At 35.3% G+C, this 27,779-nt stretch overlaps 1 protein-coding gene across 1 annotated transcript; it reads right to left on the bottom strand.

Moving 5' to 3' along the window:
* Positions 1-343: 343 nt before the first annotated feature.
* Positions 344-27,716, bottom strand: LOC142337322 (cyclin-Y-like protein 1). The gene is made up of 9 exons (XM_075386521.1): positions 27,012-27,716; positions 21,620-21,691; positions 21,493-21,551; positions 20,703-20,821; positions 16,405-16,600; positions 13,573-13,692; positions 10,984-11,150; positions 5,761-5,923; positions 344-643 (listed from the first exon to the last, which is right to left on the bottom strand). The coding sequence occupies exons 1-9, from the start codon at positions 27,334-27,336 to the stop codon at positions 527-529; spliced, it is 1,338 nt and encodes a 445-aa protein (XP_075242636.1). The 5' UTR covers positions 27,337-27,716; the 3' UTR covers positions 344-526.
* Between the last annotated feature and the right edge of the window lie 63 nt (positions 27,717-27,779).

Below are 27,779 nucleotides of genomic sequence, written 5' to 3'. Positions count from 1 at the left end.
AAGTGATGAAATAACGAGGTTTTTTTCGATAATTAAATAACATTATGACTTCTTTAAGTATATTTGAACAATCTTAGTTCATTATCGTTTGATTGCTGCCACTTTGGGCAGTTTTTGAAGTAATCTCTATAAATCTCGTTATCTGCTTATGATTTCGCTTGTACACTAACTGATGTTGTTTAAGAAATAGCGAAATATAATTCTTTCTGAAAAAGAAAGCACGCCGCAAACATTAGCCTAGATACAGCAGCTGATAACAAGTTGATAGCCTTTCAAATTATTGAGACACAAACCGCCAAAAATCGAGAAATCTTTCAAACTATTACGAAAAAAAAACGCAAGATAGTTCCGTCAAAAAAGTATAGCACATTTCTAATCGTTTAAAAAGAACACACAGTTGTAGAAAATAATGACGTTTGCAGCAAGGAAGCTATTCCCCGACTGTTCATAAATGCAATTCAGGTTTCGTCCACAAAGTTGGTAAGGTCGAATTTGAACTCGAAGAGGGATAGGGAAAGAGGGAAGATCAGGAAATGACAATTGTGCTGAGACGCTTCCCGCTTTTAGACAAGTTCTCCAAACTGGAGCTCTTTTTGTTCACTGGGGCTTGCTTGAATTTGTTGTCACATATTCTGGTCGTTGCCTGAAACAAGTTAACATTCATATTAACTTAATATCTTAATAACTTAATATTAACTATCCATAATTACTAATATCTACATTAACAGTTTACCTTTTGCATTCAGTAAAACCTTGTTGAAGGTCATTAACAAATTAAGAAAGTTATAACTAACCGCGCCTAATACTAATCACTTTTTAAGATATGTATTTACCTCAACAGAGTAAAGCAACGAATACAACACAAAATTTTACAAGTAAACATGCAATTATTCTGATTAATACCCTCAAGTTAAATATCCACAGGCTTTCAAATAATAATAATTAATTAGTTTATTCCATTGCTTGCATTTATAAATTTATAAACAACAAAACAAAATTCCAAAGGACCTCAAAAGGTCACGAACTGTCAAGCGATGCCTTTTACTTCATCAAAGTCTACTTATTTGGTAATTCAAACCCTCTTAGGCCAATTTTTACCAAGGTAAAACACTTTTTTTAATATACCTTTAGAAAATACCTAATCGAAAGACCAATTTTACAAAAAAAATGCAGCTCGATAAACATTCAAGTAAAAGCATTAGCCATAGAACCTTATTCCTTACCAAAAAATGTTAACAAAAAAATCTGTTATCAATAAATGAGTCTCTAAAACAATGTAAAAAGTTTGTTAAATCCTGTGCATTAAATGAGCCGAGTTTTTAAACAATACTTCCATCCATTTTAGATAAAACATTATATATGCGTCTTAACCTATTTATAAGTGACTAGTTTCTTTGCTTCGTTTGCAAAAATTGTGATTTGACCAGATTCATTCTTTCTTTTATTTGGATATTCTCTTAATTTAATTCAGGATTTGAGTTTTTTTATAATTTGCTGGAATGTTCAAGGCGAAGAACTCTTTATAGAACCCTTCTCAGTTCATATATGTGTAACTCTTTTACAGAAAACAATTTGTGTTTAAAACGAAGTTCGTCAACGCTTTGCATTCTCTTTGCTTGAACTAACAAACGAAAGATTGTTTTCTGCCACCACTCTAATTTTTGAAGATCGTTTTTATTGGCCACTCCATATAACAAAAAAACCGTACTGTAATACTGATTGAACGTAAACTTTGTATGATTGGATTAGTTTGTTCCTTTTGAAAAAGTTTTTATACAGATAGATGGCCGCTGTTAACGAAGTCATCCGACTAACTGTTTACTCTGTGTGATTTGAAGCTCAGTTTACTATCTATGTATAAACCCAAATATTTAATGTGATCGAGAAATTTGATGTAATCATGAATTTTTTTTCAGGTGTCTCATTAGTACCACCAAAACTTGTAGCCCTGCATTTATCTTTATTAATTGCCAACTTAATTGCTTCCATCCAAACTGACACTTTTTCTATTATATCATTAACTCCATCATCCAACATTCCTTAAGTATTTGTATCATCATCAAACATAGTTACATTACAGTTTGTACAAAAATCAGGCAAATCGTTTACATAAATCAAGAACCGAAGTGGCCCTAAAACAGAACCCTGCGGTACAACGCAAAAAATGGTTTCAAAGGATGATTGCTGCTTGCTAACTGAAACACATTGTTGTTTTTTGGCCAAATATGAATGGGGAATGTCATAAATTTTCCCACTCAAACGATACGCAAAATAATTTTGGTGCAAAATTTTATGACTCACAGTATCAAATGCTTTCGATAAATCAATAAAAACCCCATAGTAACTTTCTTTCGAGCACACAGAAATTTTCATTGTTTTAACAACCTCCGGCACAGCATCAATTTGTTTTTCATTGCCTGATATACAAACTGTGCCTTGTTTATTACTGAGTACTTGGACAAAAAAGAAATCAGCGTTTTCTGTAGACATTCCTGAACAATTTTTGAAATAACTGGGAGCAGTGATTTTGGTCTATAATTACCGATTTCATTTTCGTTACCCTTTTGTAAAGAGGTATAAGATTGGTAAATTTCAGAGTTCTAGGGAAAAGGCCCTCAAAAATGCAACGATTAATTAATTTTGGCATTGTTTCACACACGCATGGATTGATGAACTTAATGAGTTGATTTGAAATGTTATTAAGATCAGAAAGAAGTTTTCTGGACATCTTCTTGATAATGTCAAATACTTCTTTGGCTGTGACGCTAGTTAAGAACATGGAAACTTTTATGTTCTGACCCGGCTGAGATCTGACGGCAGATTACAATTTTTAGATAGTTTCATTCCTAATTCAACAAAAATTTTATTGATTTCATCAGCATCAGCTCATCAATGTTCTTTTTCCCTTTTGTTCCCTTAATATCGTCTATTAATGAAAATAAACTTATTTTTGTTTGCTTTCTCTTCATTTTTTTCCCTAAAATTCTAGTTTCGCTTTTTTGTTAGGTTTCTTAAACGGTTAGGCAGTTTATTATAGTTTTCTATTTCTAGCAGACGGTTCATTGTTCAATCTTCGGTAGGCTTCAAACTTTTAACGACTGAGATTTTTGATCTGGTTATCCAACCAAGGCTTTTGAACCTGTTTGGATTTTTCGTTAGCGTCCTTTTTGAACTGTTGCAAGGGCATATGACGATCCAACTCCTCGTCTATCACCCTCATTAAATCCGTAAAACTGAAATCCAAATCGGAAGCCAAGTAAACCTTATTTCTCATTCCCAGTTTTTTTGCAATACTGTAATTTAAACCTAACCTGAGTTCTTTATTTTGAAGTTTTTCAGGGGCCCAAATGAGACTTTGTCTCTGATTTTTCCGGATCAACTATTGTTTCCGTGCTGCTAAAATGTACTCCTTTGTGGTCAGATATCGTTTCTATGAATTGATCTTAAATTTTGAAGTAAGATTCCAAAAGTCATATATCAAACAGTATTTGCAGCCGTAAACCCATTTTCCTCTCTGTTTTCTCCGTCTTTTTTCAATTGAGTTTTTCTTGCTGCCGCGGAATCGCAGTACAGATTAAAAAACTTCACAAGAGGACTTAAAAAAGAGATTGAAACCGCGGAAATCACTGTACTTCAGACTAAATTTTTTCTGATCCAAAGTTCTATTTGTGACAAAACAAATATTTAAAGAAGTTCACTCAGCTTGTAAAAAGTCGCGGAAACCGCAGTGCCTGATGCAAGGTTTTTATTTATGAAGAAGTAAAAAAACATGTGAATAAAATATGATAAACATGCCTGAAGCCGCGGAAAGTGCAGAAACTCAGGCAGTAAACATAAAAATAACAAAAAAGCCGAAAGCTTAAACAGACGAAAAAAGCCAAATGAAAAAATTGAGAAAAATCAGCTAAAAATTAACTTTTAATTTTTTAAATATTTTTTTCGACTTTGGGAAGTCAGATTTAATGAAACTTGCATCAAAAAACATATGGAGAATGAGGGGGGTGAACATCCCCTTGCCATCTTTTATAAGGAAACTACAAAAGATTGACGATCACAGAAGCCATTAGACCTTCTTCTTCCGTTTGGATTGTTCTGGGTTCCAATTCACAGCGCCAAAATTTTTTATGAAAAAAAACACGCCGTTCTAATAATGCATCATCGTCAACGTTTGGGTCAAATGGTGGATTAGCAACAATGATGGAGTCCTTACTCGTGCATCTTTCTTGTTCCCCGTACGCGCATCTTCAACTTAGAGCAAAAATCCTCAGCTTTTTGAATTGCACACTAACCTCGTTCTGTTTTTTTAACTCGCTCATAATGGTACTCTCGTCCTGCTTCGTACTCTCATCCTAGTTAGTCTCCACTAATTGTAATAACTTGGCATCCATCGAAAAATAATAATCTGGAAATAAAGTAATCAAGACCGAAAAAGTATGAATTACAGTGTTAATTGAGAGTAATTTTTTGAATGGCGCAATTCTGCCAGAATATAAAATCTAGGCCTTCATACGATTTTTAAACTTATATAAATAAAGCTGCTACAATCTTCAACTTTTAAATTTCAACAGAAAAGAAACGGTTTGAATCTTTAAATGCTAAAATCTGCTAATGCTCAATGAGAAATGTCTTTTTTCGCATTAAACGAGCAAAACTTCAAGCATGAAATTAATTAATTAAAGTATCAGTATTGTTATTATAATAGTAATCTTGAAAACTCCTATAGAAATCAGTTTCTACCCCGACCAGTAAAATTTGTAAAATTATACTTGAAAAAATAGTTGATACAGGTTTTCTATTGACTGTGAAACATACAAAACCAACGCATTTAATTCACATGGACACCGCAAAGATCATTTTTTTGTTTTTCGAAAGAAATGCACATAGTAGTAAATTAGAGAACTAATTTCGAAAGGTTTTTGGTTTATACTCGCCTTCAGATATCACAGACATTTATATATCGCGGTTCAGTTACATAAACTAGCTTCTTACATAAGCTAGCTCCTAAACCGACCAAATTCGCACAAATTGCTCCCGAAAGCCTGGCAAGGCAAACAATTTAGAAGGGGGGCTCAGGCTAGAGAGCAAGATTTTCTGAAATAATTCAAAACCAAGACCTCTCGGATGACCGTCGGTAAAATTTGACTCTACGCTACACAGTCCGTGCACATTTTACGCCAGCAACCGGTTTTATTTTAGCAACAGACTTACTTTTTGAATAAGCGCAGTTCAATCCGCTCAAAAAAGGTCAGGCGTGAAAAAGTCACTCAAGAAGTGAACTCAAAAGAATGTTCCAGAAAAAAAAACGGTCAAGCACACGTTTTTAATAATTGCTTCAAACTTCGTTCGGGAGCAATTAAAAAGGCTTTAGATACTCTTAAATAACCATGGATCTAGGATATAAACTCCCACGGAAAAAATTCACACGATTTTAGATAGGAAACAAACATTTTAAATTTGAATTTACATTAAGATAATTTTTTTCCTTTCTGATAGTTTACAAATCCCACGGCTGTGATCAAATCCCACGGTCCGCTAGGGCATGGCTAGCGAGGCGTCGCCAAACGCGCTAAATGCTCAGCTAGTTAATAGTCAAGTGGGGGTTTATTTCCCATCTAAAATGATGTGGTTTTTTCCGAAGCCGAATAAGCAAAGCATATTGCAAAGAAACAGCGCTATTTTGATATTTCCATTCGTTAATTTAAGCGTAAGAGAATTTAACAGTGAGCACATAACCCATTTATACAACACACGAGAGTTTACCTCTAGTTTGGCAGCCCTGTTTTTGTCAAGGGGCTCGACGTTGAAGACGAAGTCGTTCTTGTCGGCGAGGGTGCGGAGGTCGAAGTAGTACTTGGCATACACCCCAGAGGGTACATTGATGTTGAACTGGATCATCTCCAGGTACTGTCTCTCCAACTCGTTCCTAGAAACAGTTCCAAATCAAGTTCAGGGTATGTAAGATATTGCTGACTTCCGGAGCGATAGACGACCATTCCGGATGCAGAGACGACCATTGCACTGTAACGCTACGCTCAGAGTTTATATGACACCAGGTCACGTTTCCTATTATGCTTTCACTAGCCCGTGTGAAAACTAATGGGTGTTTTTGTACTGATAATTGTTTATGTAACCTTCTAAACGATAGGGCTGGACCCTACAATCGGTTCCATAACCATTTACCCATTTCCATTATACCCAACCTGCCATTTCACACAATACCAATTAACCCAATGCTCTTTGATCCTGTCGTTCAATTATCCAATTACAATTTAGCAGTCGCTATTACAAGGATGTTTTAACATATTTAAGTGGACAATATATTCCCATGATAGGTTGTGATAGTTTCATATCAAGTTATTAGGGCTATTTACTTATATAGTCGGCTCAATAGTGGATCTGTTAAAATTAACAACAGGGTGAAGGGAAGTTGGCATTGGGTAAAAGGGAATTGGGTAAATTGTCCTGACACCCGGCAACCTATACCTACCATAGTTACGGCGCACAAAATTAAACATAACTGATTAACATCGGGCGAATTGCTCTCAAACGACCGGCGAGCGGTTAATTACGTCAGTAGCTAGCCAGGTTTCAGTGAGGCTAGCTTTAGCTTAATAAAAGGGGCGTGAGGTGAGCGCAGCAGTGGAGGGTGCATTAATGGGAGGGGGATATTTTAGCGGAGTTAAGGAAAGAGAGAGAGAGAGAGAGATAAAACGTGAACGAGAAAGAGAAGGAAAGAAACCCCAACCGACAGAGAGAGAACTAGGAATATATTTCATCATGAGATTGGACTCTGCAACTTCTAGTTTTCTAGCCTTGTTAGTAATTAAATCATGTAGAAAACTGATAAGTGCAAAATTTTAAAAAGCCTCCAGAGTTTGCAGTGAAAAAAATGTTCGAGAACGTATCCAGTTTCCCTTTCTCAAGCCTTAAATAGTTTTCACTGGCTCATAAAATCCATTAACTTGGAACAATAAAATTTGAAAAAATTTTAAATATCAAAAAATTGCTAAACTTTGAGTCATTAAAATATTGATAATCATTCCAATAACTCTAGAAACTATGCAGCAGCTTATTATCAAACCTTGGAGGAGTTACCTGAGCCCCTCGCGCAGGAAAGAAAATTCGAGAATATTCAAAAAATTTGAAAAAAAGCAAACACTTTAAAATTGGTTTAAATCCGTGATAATAAAATCTTGAAAACCATTCCATTACATTTAGAAACTATGCAGTAACTTATCAAACTCTAAAGGAGATTCCTTGGCTCTTGAGAATGGAGAAAGCTAAAAATGACAAAAAATTTCGAACTTGAAAATTTCAATTTTAAAAAAATTTGTTTTATTTAGAAAAAAAATGCAAAAATTTGTGATATTGAAAAAATGAAAACTAAATGGCCAACAAAAATTTTGCAGTACCTTAATATCCAACCCTAACGGAGATTTTCTGACCCCTAAGGCGAAAAAAAACATAAATCATGACAATAAGAGAAAAAAATTGAGAAAATTGCAAGTTTTGTAAAAAAAAAATCGTGCTGTTAAAATCTTGCAAAAGATTCCATTACATCAAGAAACTATATAGTTAACTATTGACAAAACCTAGAGGAGGTTGCTTGGCTCTTGAGGCTGACGAAATCTGAAAACTCAAAAGTTTTATTTAAAAAATTGCTAAAATTTATGATATTAAAAATGATAACTATTGCATGGCCAAACAGTTATTCAGTAACTTATTATTAAACCTTCAAGGTTTTCTGACCCCTGAGTCTGGAAAAATATGAATAAACATAAACGACTAACGTCGCGCGAACTGCTCTCAAACGACCGGCGAGCGGTTGGCTTCGTCAGTAGATAGTCACGGTTGTGAGGATAGCTTTAGATTAATTGAAGGAGCGTAAGGTAAGCGCAGCTGGGATGCAACCGTGGACTGGGGGCCTGATTTGGGGGCGGTGGGTGGGTGGGGTGTGGGATCAATTTCTAAGAACCGCCCTTCACACCATAAGTATAAGGCTCCACAACAGTTTCTGTTAATCGCATACTTGAAGACTAGTGGGCTGAACGGCTCTAAGAGAACTTAATGCAAATTGGGCGCTACCTCTTTATCCCATTTCTGAAGACTAAAATCAAATGGGTCAGACGAAAAATCAGACTACCGAAAAATTGCATAAAAGACAAACAGGATTAATATAATTGCCACGAATTGCTTTTGAGAGGAATTAACAATGATTTTCTTAAAACTGCCTGTTAAGTCCTTTATGATAAAAACATTTCTACTATAACTCATTGTTAAAGAGGATCAGAGATAATGACATTAAGCCATATTACAGCAGAGGAAGTGCGGCATCAACAAGAGATAGAGAGAGCTAAAACGTGAACGAGAACGAAGAAACCCTAATCGAAAGAGAGAGAGAGACAGAGAGAGAGATAGGAGTATTTTCCATGATGGGATTCGACTCTGCAACTTCTAGTTCTCAAGCCTTGTTAGAAAAAAAATCTAAAAGAAAAAACTGAAAGGCAAAATTAAAAAATAGTTTTAACAGCGCAGTAAAAAAAGTTCAAAACCAAATATTTCTCAAAAGTTCTGTCAGATAACCCATCTCCGAGACTCAAAAAGATTCGTAGGCCCGTAATGGTTGTTAAACTCAGAAAAGACAAAAAATAATGAAAAAATTTGAAAACAATTGCAAAATCTTGCTGAAATTTGACATAAATTCTTAAGCATTTTTTAAGCATTTCATAACCGTTGTCTAAAGAGACTATCCAGTCTCGTTGTTTCAAGCCTGAAATAGTTTTACTGGCTCTTAAAAGTCCATACACTTAGATTAAAATATAAATTTTCCAAAAATTTTAAAAAAAAATTGAAATTTTATCTAGAAATTACTAAAACCGATGCCATGAAAACAATGATCATCATCCCATTAACTCTAGAAATAATGCAGCAGCTTATTATCAAAACTTGATTGAGGTCCCAGGGCCACTGGTGCCAGACAAAAATCAAAATTATGAAGTTAAAAATACTTTTAAAAATTGTTTAAAATCCTGATATTAAAATCTTAAAAAACATTCCATTACATCTATAAACCTTGCAGTAACATATTATCAAACCCTAGAGGAAGTTCCGTGGCTATTAAGGCCAGAGAATTCTAAAAATGACAAAAAAATTAAAAAACAAAAAAAATTGCAAGTTTAATAAAACAAATTTGCTAAAACTTGTGAAAATAAAACGTTGAAAATTAATCCATGACCAAGAAAAATGCTCAAGTAACCTATTTTCAAACCCCAACGGAGGATTTCTGTCTGACCCTTGAGGCTCAAAAATCCTGAATAACGACTGTAAAAAAACAGAAAAAAAAGATAGAAATTAAAAATGCTAGAATTCGTGATGTTCAAACGCTGCAAGACATTCCATTACATCTAGAGATTATACAGTAACCTATTTGCAAACCAACCCCAGAGGATGTTAATTTGTTCTTGAGACTAAAAATACCTAAAAATAGGTGTCACCTAAAGATTCCTTGACACCTAGCGCTGAAAAAAATCAAAACATGTCAAAAATTTTCAAAAAGCTTGAAAACAATTGCAAAATCGTATAAATTTGCGTGTTTTTAGCGAGCGGTTGTTCGTCAGTAGCCAGAAACGGGGGGTCAACAGTGAAGGGGTCTTCAACTTCTAAGAACCGCCCTTCACATCATTAAGTATAATTCTCCAATACAGTTTGAGCTGAAACAGAGCTGAAAGGCGGTAGGAGCACTTAATGCCCACTGGGAGCCACCTGTTTATCCCGTTTTCGAGGACGAAAAGTCCAAAGCGTCAGACTAAAAATCGGTCAAGCCAAAATCGCATTAAAAAAGACCGACAGGACTAATAATTGCTACAAAATTCGCTTGAGAGCAATTAATGACATGTCAAAAAATGGAAATTGAAAAAATTTTGTCAAAAAAATGCCGAAGGTCGTTATGATAAAAAGTTGAAAACCACTCCATTACTCCTAGAAACTAAGCAGTAACCCATTGTCAAACCCTAGAGGAGGTTATCCATTCCTTTGGATAATCAAAACATATAGCTGTTAAAATGATCATAAAAAACACTTATGTCTTGCGAAAGACTTTTATCAATTTAACCTACCTCAATTTTAGACTAGTCCAACAAAAAAAATCGAAAAATGACAAAAAAATGCCAAAAATTGCAACATTTTGGGCTCAAAGTGGTAAAAATGACCTTTTAACCTTAAACTACGGTCTTCACAGTAGCTTCAACACACTAAGCACTTGTAGGACTACTAAACGCTGCTAAGGTCCTCTAATGAAACTTAATGCCCGCGGGGCGCTACTTGTTTATCCCGTTTTGAAGGACGAAAAGTCAAATGGGTCAGACGAAAGATCGGTCACATGAAAAATAGTATGAAGAAAGACCAACAGGACCAATATAATTGCTACAAACTTCATTTGAGAGCAATTAATTACAGATGGTCGTATTCCAGCCGGTTGTGGAAATATGGCAGCTGAATACCCCCTGAACCATCATTACGCAGGTACTTTTATTGTTGAAGAAACTGAAAATCCGACAGAAGCAATCAAAATTTGATTATCAGAAAATAAATACAACATTTTTGGTCCTCTGACGGGATGAAATCTCTGATCTTCGCAACTTTAACGTTTTCAGGGAAGAAAACATTGATACATGCCTAAGACTTCCCGTACCTAAGGCTGTAACAATCAGTACTGATTGAGAACAACTTCAGAGAATTTGAATTTTTTAGTTCAGAAGGAATTCAGAACTAACTGTGAAGTGATTTCTGAATTTCTCTGAATCAGGGCAAATTTCAGAGAACATATTCTGTATTCTCCTGAATCAGAAGATAACTCAGAATGAATCAGTGGATTAGCTCTGAATCAGACTAATTCAGTGCAAATTGTAACTTGAATTACACTCTGACTCAGTACTGAGTTTGCCTTAAAGATGGGTACGGGTTCAGAATGTAAGTTGTACTAACATGTCGTGCACTTGTAGCTTGCTGAGGATACCGCAGTAGTCAACATTCCAAACAGCCTGGTCGTCCCATACTTTCGATGCCAACAACACTGCACCCAGCACCATTCGCTTCCAACTGATCGGGCTGATCTCAATTTCCCCATAGTACAGCAAACGCTCAAGGTAAATCTTAAACATCACAACAGCAGTCTATAATAAATTTTATAATTCCAAAAAATTTATTGTTAAAAAATTCCATCGTTCGAGAGTTATTGCTGTCTTATAACTTTCCGGTATATCAATTAATTCTAACAAAATAACAGCTAAAACTATGCACAAGGCCCCAACGTTCTCATGCTACCGATAAAATCCGAATATTTATATATCGATATACAGATAATTTCAGTCTTTAAAGAAACTGAAATATTACGGGTTGCTTTTCATCATTTTCACTGATATATTCATGTACATCAATGTGAAAAGCTATTATTTGCCTGGAAATATACTCTATTGTAGTAAAAAGCTACAAAACATCAATCAGCGAGACATCACAATTCTCATCAAGCTGACAAAACAGACCAACACCAGGCTGTATACATTTGAGGATATGAAAACTTAAATCTAATAGCAACCCAAAACTTTTTCACCAGATCTTTTACATCCAGAACTTTCCAAAACCCAGACATCTTGGGGTCGCCGCAAATATAACAAACTTTTCTAGCATAAAAACGAAACAAATTTCGAACATAACCAATTGACCGGGCAAATTGTTCTCAAACGACTGACGAGTGGTTTGCTGCTAGCGTACGAATGACAAAAACACAAAATCTTGCCTTTTCAATACTAATGTTGATGTGGTGGTATAGTTGGGGAGGAAGATAAAGTGGAGGTTAAGGCTACGGAAAGGGGAGTAAGTTGGGGTCATAGTTCTGTTGCTTTCGCAATTGCACTTAAATTAGTGAGTGTAAAAGTCATTTAACTAAGTGAGGTAAATTTAACTAAGGAAGAATTCCTCCGCTTTTAGGCGAAAAATCTAAACAAATACAGCCTGCCAAAACCAAAAAGGGGTGGGAAAGATGGGAAAGAAAACAATAGTGACATTCGGTTCGTAAAATACCAACAGAACTTAAATAACTGCCCCAACCTTTGTTTGGGAGCATTTAGAAGCAAGCATGATTTAGTTTTTTATCCCCTATTTAAACACGGTTGAACAAACAAAAGTTATTAACATAACCGCCTAACGTCCTGGAAAATTGCTCTCAAACGACTGGCGAGCGCTTGCCATCGCCAGTAGCTAGCTGCCGCTTATGATGAACCTCCTCAACAAAAATTGCAAAAGACTGCTTTTAAAAGCCCCACGTGAACAACAAAATGGTTTTTTTCGCACCTCAAAATGTCGCTCTCTCGAAAAATGCGGGGCGCTGAATATTAAGGCGAAAACTCGATTAGTCAAAAGGAACATTAGACACAAAAATTCTTTGGAAATTCAAAAAGTTTTGTGGAAATTAGGCCGAATACCAATTAAAACACTCTAAAGAAGTACTGCATTATCCGATCGGTAATTTAATTTAATTAAAAGACTACAACAATTGATTTTGAAAATTTGCTTAAAAAACAATTAAAAAGTGACAAGAGTTTTCAAATTTTCACCATTTTTTACACAGTGCTTTAACCTCCAACTCCCCCAATTTGTGGTGCGTTTTTTTATTAGGTAGTTCTAAATTATTTACATTTAAGCTATTCATAAGTAATTTTAAACATTATCTTTTTTCCCTGAAACCAAAATCATTGGCTGTGACGACACTGAGTAGAGTAAAAGAGCTGCAGAACATTGAAAAACTAATGCAATTGCCATGTACTTTTAACAACTCGTTTGCATGTAATGAAGACTGTTAGCGACACTTCAAAATTTTACAGCATCAATTGTATTATGACCTCTTTTAAGTGTTTCAATTGCTGTTCGCCTAATTTCCTCAAACCTTTACTTCAGGATTAAAACTTTAGTCTATATGAACAAAAAAACCACTCTCTTATCTCTTCACTCTTCAGTTTTGTTCAACGCCCAAATGACTCCAAGTACAATTCTTCACTCCCATAAAAGTAAATAAAAAGGGACTTCTCCAAAACTGCTCTTTCGAGTCGTAAAAAGCGCCCGAATACAATACAATTTCTTTGGTGAAAAAACTGAGAGCGCCTAAATGACAGCTGCTGAGAGGCTGACGGCAGTTATTAATAAAAAAAAGACCAACACGTTTACAATAATTGCTTCAAACTACGTTCGAGATCAATTAAAAGTAATTACAATAGTCTTCTGAAAGCTTTTTGAAAATTTTTGAAAATTTATTAGTTATTTGAATGTTGGTAAGCTTATTTGAGTCGTAATTAATCACTTTACGTTACAAACCAAGATGTTACATTAGTGAGGCAAAACAGAGTAAAAAGAACAACAATGCCCCCCTCGATGTGATACAAACATCATTGGCGAGTAATTCATTTTTATCAAATATCTGTAAAAAGGTTCATATATCTAATTCATGTAAAAAGGTTAATTTTGATTTAAAATAAACAATACAGGCCATTCAGTGATCAGATTATAAAAAAGTTAAATTACAAGTGTGATGATGGCGACTTCAGCTGTGAGTTGAGCGGAGCTGAAGAGGAGGCGAAGGAACCTGTAGATAACTCTGTGGTCCGGATCTCTAAGTGCATAGTCGTCTGGCAGATAGTCGTCCTAGAAACAAACCACAACACTTTTTCACATGTCAATGTTTGCAAACACAGCTTATATTAATTTAGCACTACAGATTTTAACCTGTAACCAGTGATGACAAACTACACCGAAATCAATAACCATTTCACAAACAAAAATTGGGAAAACGGTTAAAAGAGGCTCAATCAATCGCTCATATGATCGATATTTCGAGAAGTAACTTCAGCAACATATTCGAATTATAGGCAGTTAATTATTACGTCTAAATTGTGGAAGTCTTGAAAAAGCCAATTGGGCTACACATTGCAGTATACAACAGTTCAAAATTTTTATTAATATAGTGACAACCATTCTAAGTACACTCGAAAGCTGATAATAGTCTGTCCGATAAAGTTGAAATAAGCGAACGTTCGAAAAACACCAAAAACGTGCAATTGAGAATCAATGTGGTCATTTGAATGTCAACGTTTTTTCCATTAAGCTTTCATGCATCAATTTATTCTACATGTTTTAAAATTGATTTTTGAACTCTAACCTGTGGCTTTTGGAACGTTCGCCTATTTCAACTTCATGGGACACGCTACACTTTGCAGAAACGCACCACGTTAGAGTTTCAAACGCAAAAAAAGACCAATGCCGCTCACCCAAAGCACACTTTCAAATATGGGGAATAACAAGATATATGGCAGCTGAGAACAGGTCGCTGTGGCCTAATGCTCTTCCGATCCGATTACGCAGAAACCACAACTATAATAATAAACACAGCCGGCATATTTCCGGAAAATAGCCGCCGTTGAAGCGCTTGATGCACATCGGGATTAAAACAGAAAAAAGATAAATTGACCGAAATTGAGATTTTTTTTCTGTTTTTTTTTTAGTATCAAAATGTGTTCGAATTTGGCGTGCAGTTTGAGTTGGATTCCAAAACAATACTTAATTCAGCTTCTAAACAAAGCTAAAAAGCTCTATACCAATGTCAGCTAGCAAACACTCTAATGATCTTAGATAACCTAATTCTCAATGACTTAATGACCGGGCTTTATCGGCTTAACCCATCTCTTTTGATGTTGATCTTTTGACTTTGACACTATTCACTGCATTGCGCAATTCAATTCGGGAAAGAATTTCCATTCAGTTGAAACAGTGAGTGCGGTAAGTCGGAAGTCAAACGTGAAAATCGTGACTTATGTAAAAACGCGATCAAAAGGTAACGCGAATTAAAAAACAAAGCAGCACAAGTCCTGACGTACAATTCAAGGAATTTTCATTGACAAAACAAAAAACTAGACCTAGAATGGACTATGAGTGAATTGGGAAAACCAATTTGAACAAAATCAGATCAAAAAAGTATTTAAAAAAACAAATCAAAGTCAAAATGAGGCATCTGAACAAAAAACCACAACTAAAAGAAATTTCGTTAAAACAAAAAACTAGGCCTAGAATGAACTATGAATGGATTAGAAAAACCACTCAAAAAAATCCTATCCAAAAAAACCAAAAAACGGTAAAGATCGAAGTGAAATTGCCGCGTGTGAACAAAAAACCACTAGCGAAAAAGCCAATTTTCGTTCAAGCTTCCTTTTCTTACTGTACGTTACATTTAGAATAAAAAAATTTCACGCCGCAAAACCACTCGCTTTTTCGCTCCACTTCCCGTTTCTGCGTGACCAAAATCACTACTCTAAATTGAGTTCAAATATCATGAAAAGGTGAACAGCTGAAAAAAACATTGCCGGAAGATTCCCGGAAGTTGCGTCCAAAAATCACAAAACCGTAGTTGCAGCTGAAGCCATTAACTTTTGAAATAAACCAATAACTCATTACCTCCCCAGCTCTGCTCTAAAAATTGGTGAAATTGTAACCACTGTCACCAAGAGAAACAAAAGGGTGCAAAATTTTATATTGAAAACGTTTGGTAACGTTAAAGTCCGAAATTTTTAGGATGGTCAAAAGAGTGATAGGCTGAAAAAGCTGACAGGGCTATCAATTGCCCTCAAATAACTCATGATTCCATTCTCAAAAAGATTGCGAAAGCAAATGGCAGATAATAATAAAAACTTGTACAATTTTATGAAACAAAATTATATCGAGGTAGAAAGAGGTGTTGAGTATATGAATTGTCAAAGGGATGTTGCCATATTAACTGATTTCTGACAAAAAAGACATCTGAAAAATCTAAGAGATCTAAGAAAAATCTGAAATCTAAGATATTAACGGAAAAATTTTCAGGCTCTGCAAAACACTGTGGTATCAATGTCCAAGGTTCCCACATTTCAATATAGCATCAGTTAAAAATCATTTTACAAAAAACCAAATTACAAGAAAAAAACTGGGACACTTAGACCAAAAAACGGCCAAAAACGGTTATCTATATGTGCCATTCAGTCAAAAATTACTTTTCGAAGTCAAAAAGTCATTCACTAAACGCAGTGCATGATCAAGAATCTTCTCTTGCTCAGAAAAAAATATTTCACACGTCAATTTTTACTCACTTTCGCTTTTTGGTCAAAACAGCGCCTGAACCAAGAGTACTTCCGGTAAAAAAAAACCTTAAGAAAACCAATACTCCTGTTCGAGTCTTAAAAAGACAACACCCCAATACAATTCAAATTCTTTGAATTGCAACAAGGAGAGCGCCTACATAATAGCCGTTGAGAAGCTGACGGCGGCTTTTAATAATTATTATACGAGTTTAAAATGATTATTTGTTGTCAGGAGAGGCAAATTACGTACTGTGAGTGGGTGCAACTTCTCATTGAATATCTCCAGAATGACCTCCTGTTGTTGTTGGTGCTGTTGTTGTGGGTGGAGATGTGTCTGATTGGTAGAGAGTAGGTGATGTTGGTGGTGATGGTTGTGGTCGCCCATTGAGCCAGTTACGGAGGTGCTGTTCCTGTTCCTGATATGGTAATATACTGCTAGTGCCACACTGAAACACAATAACGAATATGCACCCTAAACGAAATTTTGACAAACAAATTTAGATCTCGCACAACACATTAATAAATAATCGCCCAGCAAAATTTAGACAACCACTGTACAAACATAGCAGGACAAGTCCTGACGTACAATTCAAAGAATTTTCATTGACTAAACAGAAAACTAGACCTAGAACGGACTATGAATGATTTGGAAAAACCATTTAGAAAAAAATCCGATCCAAAAAATCGAAAAAACAGTAAAAATCAAAGTGAAATTGCCGCATGTGAACAAAAAACCACTACCGATAAAGCGAATTTTTGTTCAAACACCGTATTCTCACTCTACTTTAAAATTAGAGCAAAAAAATTTCACGCCGCAAAACCACTCGCTTTTTCGCTCCATTTCCTGTTTCGGCGTGACCAAAATCACTACTCCAATTTGACTTCAAAAATCATGAAAATGTGCGAACAGACCTTAAAAAAAAGACAGCGCCCCAATACAATTCAAATTCTTTGAATTGTAAAAAAAATAAGGAAAAGACTAACGTTGCTCCTAACAAACGTCAAAACGCCCTTATCACCTAAGTTGAGCCATGAAACAAAAGCGAAACGAGAAATGAAAACATAATCTAAGGTCAGATGAATCGCTTTGCTCCAACAAGTGAGCCATACGACGATAAGAGCGCCTGCTTTCAGATTTGACTACGGTGCTTACGGAGGGCGCAACCAATGTCTGGCGCTCGACATTAGACTTGCTATGGGACTCAAAAATTCTCAAAAGACAGTAATAATTTAACAGAGAGCCCTAGGTAAACACACAATTTTTATTTTTACGACGCTCGTTAACAACTTATAAGCTAAAAAGTATGACATTACTCTGCTCAGACTTAATTTTGAGGTATCAGTAATTTTCAGATTATACAGGATAAGTTTAGCCTGGGCGAACTCTATGACCTCAATATAATCATAATGAAGAAATACTGCACATAAAGAAACTTAAATTATTCTGGAGATACAACGTTTCAGAACTGAATTAAGTTTTTACTCTTGAACTGTGCTGGTTCAACGCTAAAAAACTCTGAAAAACGTTAAAAATTTATTGCTTTTGGAGTTTAGTAGTTTTAAAAACATAGACATGTAACCATTTAGAAGTGAAAGCTCACAACAGCAAAAATTCTGAACTGCAACTATATTCTTTCACCTTGAAAACGTGACGATCAAATTGAGCTTATTTCACGTAAGACAATTCAGTGCTGTTTATAAACAGCTGGCAGGCAATCTTATATTTAGACTTTTCTTAAAAACGCCCGAAATTTTCCAGAAATTAGACGAATGAAGATTTCAATGAGCGCGCTTTGCTTTTATTCTTCCAAATATCAAAACCAACAAGCAACCAGATTAAATCCACTTATATTTGAATGTTGAATTTTTTTACGTGTTCTACCTTCATTTAGCGGCCGCAGTTCGAGTCAGCTGTCAACAATAGTGAAAGACAAAAATCACGCAGAAAAAAAACAAGAAATTAGATGCAAGCAGTCACTCGAGAAAAACTAAATCATTTGAGGAAAAATTACGGAAGACTAAAGAAACTCAGCCGGAAGAACACAGCCGGAAGAAATCCGAAAGAGACGCGAAGAACCGTGTCTGCCAAAAAGTGCCCCTTCAAAAACATAGTATCTACTAAAACCACCCGAACCACACGAGAAAATATAAATTATTTGATGTCGATTGAAGAAAAAAGCGCAAACAACTTGAGCTAAAAAACGAGAGAAATCAATGAATTTATTACACGGGCATATTAAGGTTAAGAAAAAAATCTCATCATATAACACTACTGAAATGCTCAAAAAATCGAAAATAATTGCTCGAAATTTCTCGATTTTGGTCATATTTCCCAACAAAAAAAATGTTTTATACCTACAATTATTTTAGCTTGATATCTAAATACTCCTAAGCAATAGCCGTTTTTTCAAATCCCATTTAAATTTAAGAAAGTAAAAATTCAGGGAAGATAAATTGAATAATTCGCCTCAAAATCGGCAAAATAGCTAAAAAAAACCATCGAACCACTGTCAAAACAAGGCTAAAAATAAAACAATATCATAAAATCTGTCAACTAAAATCAAGAAAAAAATCATGCCTCAATTTCTTGCTCTCTCAAAACCCACTCTCTTCCATTTTGTTCACGACCAAAACCACTAAATACTTTCGAGCGTTTATTTCTTTTTTCAATAAATATTCCAAAATTGATTTTAAAAAATGACACTTCTCCGTTAAAAATTGGGGCCGCTAAAATAACCAGCCCATAATATGAGGGCGGCTATTAAAAACAATTCAACAAAAAACTCAGATGAGATTACTTGAAATCAAACTGCTGAGCCAAAACGCTCATCCAGAAAGATAAATTATTGAACATCCTATAGTATTGTCAAGATATTTTCACTTTTAGAGAAAACAATTTGGACCTCGAATTGAATTTTGAGCAAACCCCCAACCTTCAACCGATTTTGCGGGAAATTGCAAAAAGCGGGGAATCGTTGAGTAACTGTCAGAACTGTTGTTTCTTTCTTATCCGTGGTTCTATAATTCTACCAAAAATGGTCCTCATAGCTTTGGAGACCAGCAAAATTAGAGTTCAGTTTCATCTCGCTGAAGGCCCTTCTTGATGCTATGCTGCAACCGATTTCATATTAGCAAAAAGCTTTACTTAGGAGTGAGAGCAATGGAGATCACTCAGAAACGAAGAACGAAGGCGCCAAAAAAGTCACTTGAGAAGAATTACTATCGAATACATTGAATGTCGAAAAATATTTCAGAAGAAAAGAGCAAAAACGATCAAGCAAAAAAATTGGCATTAAGAAAGACCAACACGTTTACAATAATTGCTATGAACTTCGTTCAAGAGCAGTTAATGGTTTACTACATAACGGCACGTGCTCGGTAAATGGGGGTGTATAACGTACCTGGTGGGGGGGGGGGAACAAACGAATCCACTTATTTTTTAAAAACCGATATAATGGTTACGTAACTCTGCTTGAAGTCACTGAGAACATCTGACGTTTAATGAAAACCGCGAAGTGGTTCGAGATATTGAGTCAGAATTTTGAAGTAACTGCTGCAGAGTCACACAATCATGCTTAAAACACTCACGTGCACATTTTAAAATGCCGAAAGTCTGCAGTGCCAGAAGTTAAAATGCCAAAAGTTGCTACTTAGCCAGAAGTTGACTTCCGTTGACTTTCGTCATTTTAAAACGTGTGCGTTTCGTGTTTTAAGCATGGTTACGTGACTTTGCAGAACTCACATCGAAATTCTGACTTAATATCTCGAACCGCTTCGCGGTTTTCGATACACGCCAGAAGTTCTCAGTGACTTCAAGCAGAGTCAATTAACCATTACTTAAAACGCGAAACACGCACGTTTTAAATTGACGGAAGTGAACTTCTGGCTAAGTAGCAACTTCTGGTTTTTTAACTTCTGGCACTGCAAACTCAAATGATTTCAAATGTGCATGTGAGTATTTTAAGCAGTAGTTTCAATCTGCATATACTTGAAATTTAGTCTTAATTATTTAAAAGATGTGGAATACAGATACCGATGTTTGAACATAATTTCCTCGCTTGAAACCTGACCGAAAACTTAGCTCTATTATTACTCAGTACTTACTATTTCTTACAAATTTCATGGCAAGTAATGAAGTTCTCGCAATTCTTCAGCGATCCATATAAAAATCTTAAGGAAACAAAAACAAAAATACCCCACCCCCCCCCCCAACGTAAGATGCTCTCGAACGACAGGCGAGGTAATTTAATTTAGAGGATGTGTAGCTTACACTTTTAATATTGCGAAAAAAAACGACAGAGGTCCACATTTGCGCCCTTGAAAGTCACTTGGAGAGCGAAGAATGTTCTAGAACAAAAGCGCTTAACCAGTCAAGCAAAAAAAACGCATAAAAAGGCACATGTTTACAATAATTGCTTCATCTTCTTTGGAGAGCAATTAAGCAAAAATCGCTAGGGTTCAATTAAAACAGAATTGAACGCTTACTTTTGTTAACTTTATTTGAGACGTTTCTACAGAGAATTCAGACGAACAGTCATAGTTACGCACCATTTAATGGTGTTTTTGAGATTGGGCTGGCTAACTGTGCTGTCGTCGATGAATATTGTGGAGCAAGAGTTGAACTTTTTGGAAGTCAATGTCAAGTTTGAATAGTTGTCTCCCGTCCCCTAAAAAGAAAATGAATCAAATTATAAATTGGAATTATTCGGACATGTCCATTCGTCAAACGATTACTGTAAAAATCATAAATACTTGAGTAATCTTATGACGCTCTTCGCGCTTCCAATACATACTGTTTTCAATTGACACATTTGTTTTTAAAAAAACTGGCAAAAAAACTTACATTTCATTGTCAACAATAAAGCCAATGTAGTCATTAGTACGAGCTAAATAAATGTAATAGCCCATCTTTAAATTCAACTAATGATGAAAAAAATTGCGAATCTATTCTGTTTTGCCCCCCTCAGTGTTTTTATGACCCCCCGTTACAAATTTTATGTTGTTATGTAGCACATTACTATGTAACAAATTAGCACGTGATAACAAAATAGCACGTCATAAAAGGTTTATGTTCACTAAGCTGGGGGGGGGGGGGGAGAGGGGGAACAGAATAGATCCAAAATTCTTCTCCGTGCTATACTATGCACCCCCCAGAATAAAACACAGATTTGCAGTTATTATGGCATAAATACCGTTAAATTGTGAGCGCGGAAAGGAAGAGGGAGGGGGGGGGGGGTCATGTGGTTACGTTAGCAAACGTTAGTAAGCAACGTTAAATTAATCAAAAACAGGGGTCACCGGTCGTCACTAACAAGAAAGTAAACGAAAGTAAACTAACGGTTGTTTGTGTTGAAGGCATCATACAGCTCCGTCTCCGTGAGATCCGATGATCTCGTTCTGAAAAGAAACAGAGAGCATACATTAGTGGTACAGGGACCAGATTGATAACTATGTCGCTAACTGACCTGCTAAGTCGTTGAATTTCATCAAGAAAATGGTTTGCACATGAGGATCACCTGATGGGTCTTCGAATGGCTCTGAAAAACAATAAATTCTAGAGTCATACAATAGCCACACAATCTTCTAGTCTTATCCATTAGTACAAAACTTTAAAGTAGTGCAACTTTAAAATGCGGAATGTCGATACTGTAAGATTTTAGGATTTTTCTATTATAAGAACTTTCTACATGTGATGCCAAAAGTTAAGTTGCATCATTCGAGCGAGCTCTTTGAAATGGTAACGTGACTCTTCAGAAGTCACTTTGAAATTCCAGCTTACATCTCGAACAGCTACAGGGTTCTTGATTGATGACAGACGTCCTCATAATTTTTTTAATTTTTAAGAGAGCGTGAAGTATACTTCCGTTGACTTCCGTTTACCATATAAAATAATTCCAGAACAGTTAGTAGTAGCAGAACAGTTACATTTTGACTAGAAGCGGCTTTTTACCATATTAAAGAAGTTTGGTAATTGAAAATACTCAAAAATTTGAAAGAAAAATGAGAGATTAATATCGAAAGGATTGCTCTCAAACAACCGGCAGTCGTTTTTAAAATTGGTGATTTTCATCAGAGCTAAATTTAGAACAACAAGATTTAAATTAAAACTGAATTCAGTTTCGGCGAACATTTAAGTAATAAATTGTCATCAATCTAGTTAAGCTGCTTAAATTCTTAACGAGAGAATAATTTAACACGAAAAAATCAAAAAGCCAAGCGTGAAAAAATCAATTAAATGCTGACCAGATGAAAAAAACGGGCAGAAAATAAAATCGCTCTCAAAAAATCGCAAAAAAAACAACATGAATCAAAAAAATTACAACTAACTTTGGTCGAGAGCAATTAACTATTGCCACTTAATTGTAGCGACTGAAATTAATTATTTCAAAAGGAGTCGGTGGTGCAATTCAATTGAGAGCAAAGGAGTCAGGAACAACCTATGCCAACATACGTACGAGATAAAATACAACATCACATGAACCATTTGAACAACTTGTTCAAAAAGAACACAAATGTCTCTAGGAACAGCTGCAAAAATGGGCACAAGTAGAGCTCCGTTTAATTTCATTCGGGCCTATCGTCTAACCGATTTGTAAAGGCGTCTCGTAAGTTGATATGAACTAAAAAGTCAGTTTTAGAAGAATTCACAACGGCAGGTGTTATTAAACTCAGATGATAAAAACAGGACTCGTTATAGTCCTTGTGAGTAACAAAGCAAGTTCCAACAAAAGGTTCGAGTTCTCGAAAAGGTTCATTTTTCACAGCGATTAAGTACTGCTTGATTTTCATGATCAAAATCAAACTGAGCCAATTGTTTAGGAGGCATTTCCAACACGTTTTTTAATGTACGAAACAACTGATAAAAACCACAAAACAACAAAACAAAACATAGCTGGCAGATTGCCAGAAAATAGCCGCAATAGATTCGTAGATCGGCAGTCTAAAAAAAAACAGTAAAAAAGACAGACCAAAAAATTCGTCTTTTCATTGAAGGCTGATATGTTATATTTTGATTAAAAATCTGTATAAATTTATTGCTGCCTCTATTAGCTGATCTCAAATAACCTTCATTTAGAGTGACACACACCCATTTGACCTTATCTCTTTGAATTAAAGTAAATAAAAGTCAATTTCAAAGTGAGGAAGTCATTTTAGAGAGAGGTAAGTCAAGTGTGACCAAAAATTTAATCACACGCCTGAACAAAAAAACTCGCTCCGCTGAGAGCGAAAAATGACGTCACACATGCAATTCAGTTAAAATTGCATGAACGAATGAACAAAAAGTGGCTGTGACGTCATATGGTCGTAACAAAAATCATGACGACGAAATAAAAAAAACCAAGAGAAGGCCAATAATAGCCCCAGCTATCGTTGTGCGGCTATTAAAAAGTTGTCAAACTGTAAAAAATTATAGCAGATTTAGGACAAATATTTGGAAACAAATTCAAAAACCTACAAATAAATCTTAACCGTCTTGAAATCACATATGAAGTGATTTTTTAGTTGAGTTGCAAAAAACCTGTCAGAGCGCCAGATCTTGAAAAATTGAGTTTAATTGATTTCAAATTTTTTAAGTGATTTGATAAAAACAAAGAAAATTAAAAGCGTTTCACCAACTTTGCACCAGACCGAAATTTGAGCCAATGCATTGTCCAAATTATAAACAATCCTCAATTAAAAACATAGCTTTCGACAGTTCTTCCAAAATATTCCCTCGTACTCCAAAAATAAAATCATGGCAACCATTAAAGAAACTGCCACTAAACAAATTTATAAAAAAATAAAAACTAGTCAATTGACAACCAAAATTCATGTAATTTAATTAAAGAAATTTTTTATAAGGGCTGTTGAAGCAAAGCGGCACAAAATTTATCAAGTAATTTCTCCAGTAAAACTTTTTCCAGTAAATCAAAACTTGCCTAAAAAATCGAAAATGATTTTTTTAAAAAAACTTTTAACCGAGGTTAACCTGGTGTCCTGGGGAAACCGAAGTTATTTCGGTTTCAGTAAATTTTTCGCAAATACTATAATCGGTTCAATCTTTCGGTTTAATTGTCCAAATGAAATCAAGTCGATAAATCGTGTTTCTCTCAGTTCAAATTATCCACAATTGTAAAATCTGTATGAGTTCAGAGAGATCACGAAACCAACGAAATATCTCTTTGAAACAAATTCAATTAACTCCGCTCAAAACAATATAACAATATATAACAAAAAAATATACAACAGGAAACATAACCGACTAAGCTCGGTCGAATTGCTTTCAAACAACCAGTGATTGGTCGTGAGCGGTATTATCCAGCTAAGGCTTAGAGATTCCAGTAATAAGGCTTGCACTAGTTGGGGGGGGGGGGGGTGAGCAGAGTGAGGGTCTTCTCAGATCAGGGGGAGATAGTTGGACGAGGAGGGTCTAGGAATGTGGACGGGGATTGCATTGGGAGGAGGGGTGAGTGGGAGGTGACTGAAGTGAGGTCAAAATCTGAGATTAAGAACGCCCTTCATAATATGTCTTCATATTTTTATGTCTCCAGAAAAATTTTGGTGGAGCTAAATACTTGAACTAGTAAGGCTCTAACAGAGCTGCTTGGTCACTTTATGCGCTTAGAGCTTTATCCCCGTTTCGGAGGTTGGACGAAAAATTGAAAGCATCAGACGAAAAAAATGACAAGCAAAGAATCGCATAATACCCCATGAGTAATATAACTACTACACACATTTTTTAAGAGCAATTAACCAGTTAAAATAACTCACAAACAGAACACATAACATCAGATGAGATTGAACTTAAAAAAAGGTAATAAGCTATATAAAAAATGGAAGGGAAGACAATTTAAAAAAGATGAGCCATTTTAAAAATTCATTTCAAATTCTCTTTTAGTTTTTAAATTCATAGTTTTTTTAAAAAATAAAGAGAATCTAAAAACTTAGAAGAAACTGCCACCCAATGAACTCATCTACTTGAAAGTATAAATGAGAGATCAATTTAGATCAGGCAAAATAAAAAAAATACTAAAAACACGATCGAATCAGCAAAATCAGTAAATTAACTCACAAAACTATCAAAAACATGCAAATATCACCTCCACAATTAGCGTTAAGAGTTCAGAGAAATTAGAAGATGAAGGTGGGATGAAATAATTACGTCTTTTTTGTCAAGAAATTATACTTTATGTTGAATATTGTTCCGAGTATCCCTTAATCGGCGAGTAATGTACAAAATCGATCTAAATCTCAATTTACCGACATGATTTTGACTGTTTATTTTACGTTAAAAAGATTACTTGTTTCTTTTTAATCAAATTTTTGTCCGGTTTTCAATATTTCATAAATCTCAATGACTAATTCAGTAATGATTCATTATAATCAAATTGTTTCGCAGCCAATGAGCATTATTTTTAAAAAAAAAAACTATGAATCTAAAATCTTAAAAAAAACTAAAAATGAACTTGAAATGAATTTTTAAAATGTCTCATCTTTTTAAATTCTCTTCCCTTCCATTTTCTATATAGTTTATTACCTTTTCTTAAGTTCAATCGTTGCATTTTGGGGTTAATTTTGAACGATCTCGGTCAAATCAAGCTCTTAATCAACTTGATGAAAATTATCAAAGTTAATCTAAGTCAAAAATGTTGTCCAAAAAGTGTATCCTTTTTTACATTTTGCATCAAACTGAAAGATTAGCCCCTAGCCGCTACAAAATCCCGTGCTGCTGAATTTTCTCTTACGTATACAAGTGAAAATTTGACAGAAGAAGATAGCCGGTTCCGTATCTAATACCCCCCATTTTTGAAACATGCAGGAATGATTATTTCAGTTAATGGAGGTAATACGCATAACAATGTGTTTAATACAATTTGTTTAGCATCAATTTTCATTTCGACTGCAGCAATTTGAGGCCAATCAAGAACTTCAAGAATTTTTGCCCAAGGCTATATTAGCAAATAAATAATGACGTACAAAATGACGACAGCAGTTCTCAGATTTCGAATTATTTAGTAAACCAAAAGGCAAAAACGCGTGAAAAACGATCGGAATTATAATTTATCGCATCAAAGAACTAATAGCTTCGTATAATATACTACTATATTTTGTTCAAATTTTTGTTCAAATTCCGCTTTTTTGTAATCTAAGTATGTTCTCAGAGAAGTACAAGAAAATTTATGTCGAGCTTTTTGGCAAGGACACACTGATCCCTCGAATCCCTTCAGCAGTGATGTTTTATACGGCTAGTTCTCTCGCCTAAAATCGGCATTTGAGAGCGAAAAGTATTCAAAATTCATTATCCCTAAGGAATATTAGATAAGTAGTTGAAATTATTGGCAGAATAATTAATAGTGAGAAACAAACAGTAAAAACAGTAAAAATATTGCGCATTTATAAAATAGGGCAAACGAATTTAAAAAAAGACGTCACACGTACAAAAGCAGCTAGATCATGAAAACTGGATTGATGGCTATTTTGATCTTTGGGGCATAAAAACTCGCTGAGAAGGCATCAAATTCCCAATATTCCACCAATAAATTGAGATGGTTATAATAATAATTATTTATTTCCGAACTAGTGTATAAATATACAACACATTCGAGAGGTCACCAAAAAGGCCTTAGCCTGTACATAGGATGGTGCCTCTATTAAGCTTGCAGAATAAAGAAGTTACCTTTCGCTACTGAAAAAGTTACCAGAATGGTCCCGCCAACACTTCGTTTCCCTGTATCTAATTGTATCTTAAGTTATGTAGGATATTAACTAGAACAGATTTGTTTACAATTAAAATTTCTCTTACAATGTTTTTGTATACAACAAAAGCAAACTTGGGAAATTTTTGCCTTTTGTTGTAGAGATTATTTTTGCCTTTACCTTCTGGTTCACGATCTTTCATATGCTGCAGAGAGTTGGCATTAGCACCACCATTAGTCTGTCTTAACTGCACCATAGACCCCCCACCCTGCATTGGGGGATAGCCTCCATAGCCCCCCAGTAACCCCATCTCGTCCTCTGGACTGCTATTACTCCCCATACCCACTATGTACTGATGCCCAGGGGACTGACCACTATACGATTGCTGTTGTCTCATGTAGTAGTCGTGCTGTACCCCGTTTTGTCTGCGACCACTGGCTGATTTTGAGCTCGAAGAACCGGATTCTCGGGAAAAGAAGCAGCAATTTGATTGCGAAATTCCCATTTTTCCCAGTCCACCTGAGCTAGCGCTGATTGCAAGTGACGCGACAGTTAATGTCTAAGTTCTTTGAAATCAGTACTTGAATAATTATCAGAACTTAATATGGCAGTCAGGCGAGTAAAGGCTTACTTTTCTAAATATCACCTTTTCAATTGAGTTTGAGTTCAAGCGTATCATCGGCGACTTAGATGGTTATATTTCAGTAGTGTGGCAAATACAAGAGATGGCCAGGAAATACGTCGAGCATATCAGACTTTCGTTAACAGTAATAGTGGCTGAAGAGATGTTTCATTTGGTTACACTCCAGTGATCACTCGAATTGAAGTCCCATTAACTACTGCTACAGACGGTTAGTCTGCTTGCTTGATTTAATCAAGTGCATAAAACCTGAAATGGTACATAGCGTCAGCAAATATTCCAATAACCATCAAATGAGTCAACAGCGA

The sequence above is a fragment of the Convolutriloba macropyga genome, chromosome 3 (assembly GCF_964194025.1).
Source record: "Convolutriloba macropyga chromosome 3, txConMacr16.3, whole genome shotgun sequence".
NCBI classification, from domain to species: domain Eukaryota; kingdom Metazoa; phylum Xenacoelomorpha; order Acoela; family Convolutidae; genus Convolutriloba; species Convolutriloba macropyga.
The sequence above is the reverse complement of the archived record's forward strand: the minus strand, read 5'-3'. Positions and strand labels throughout refer to the sequence as shown.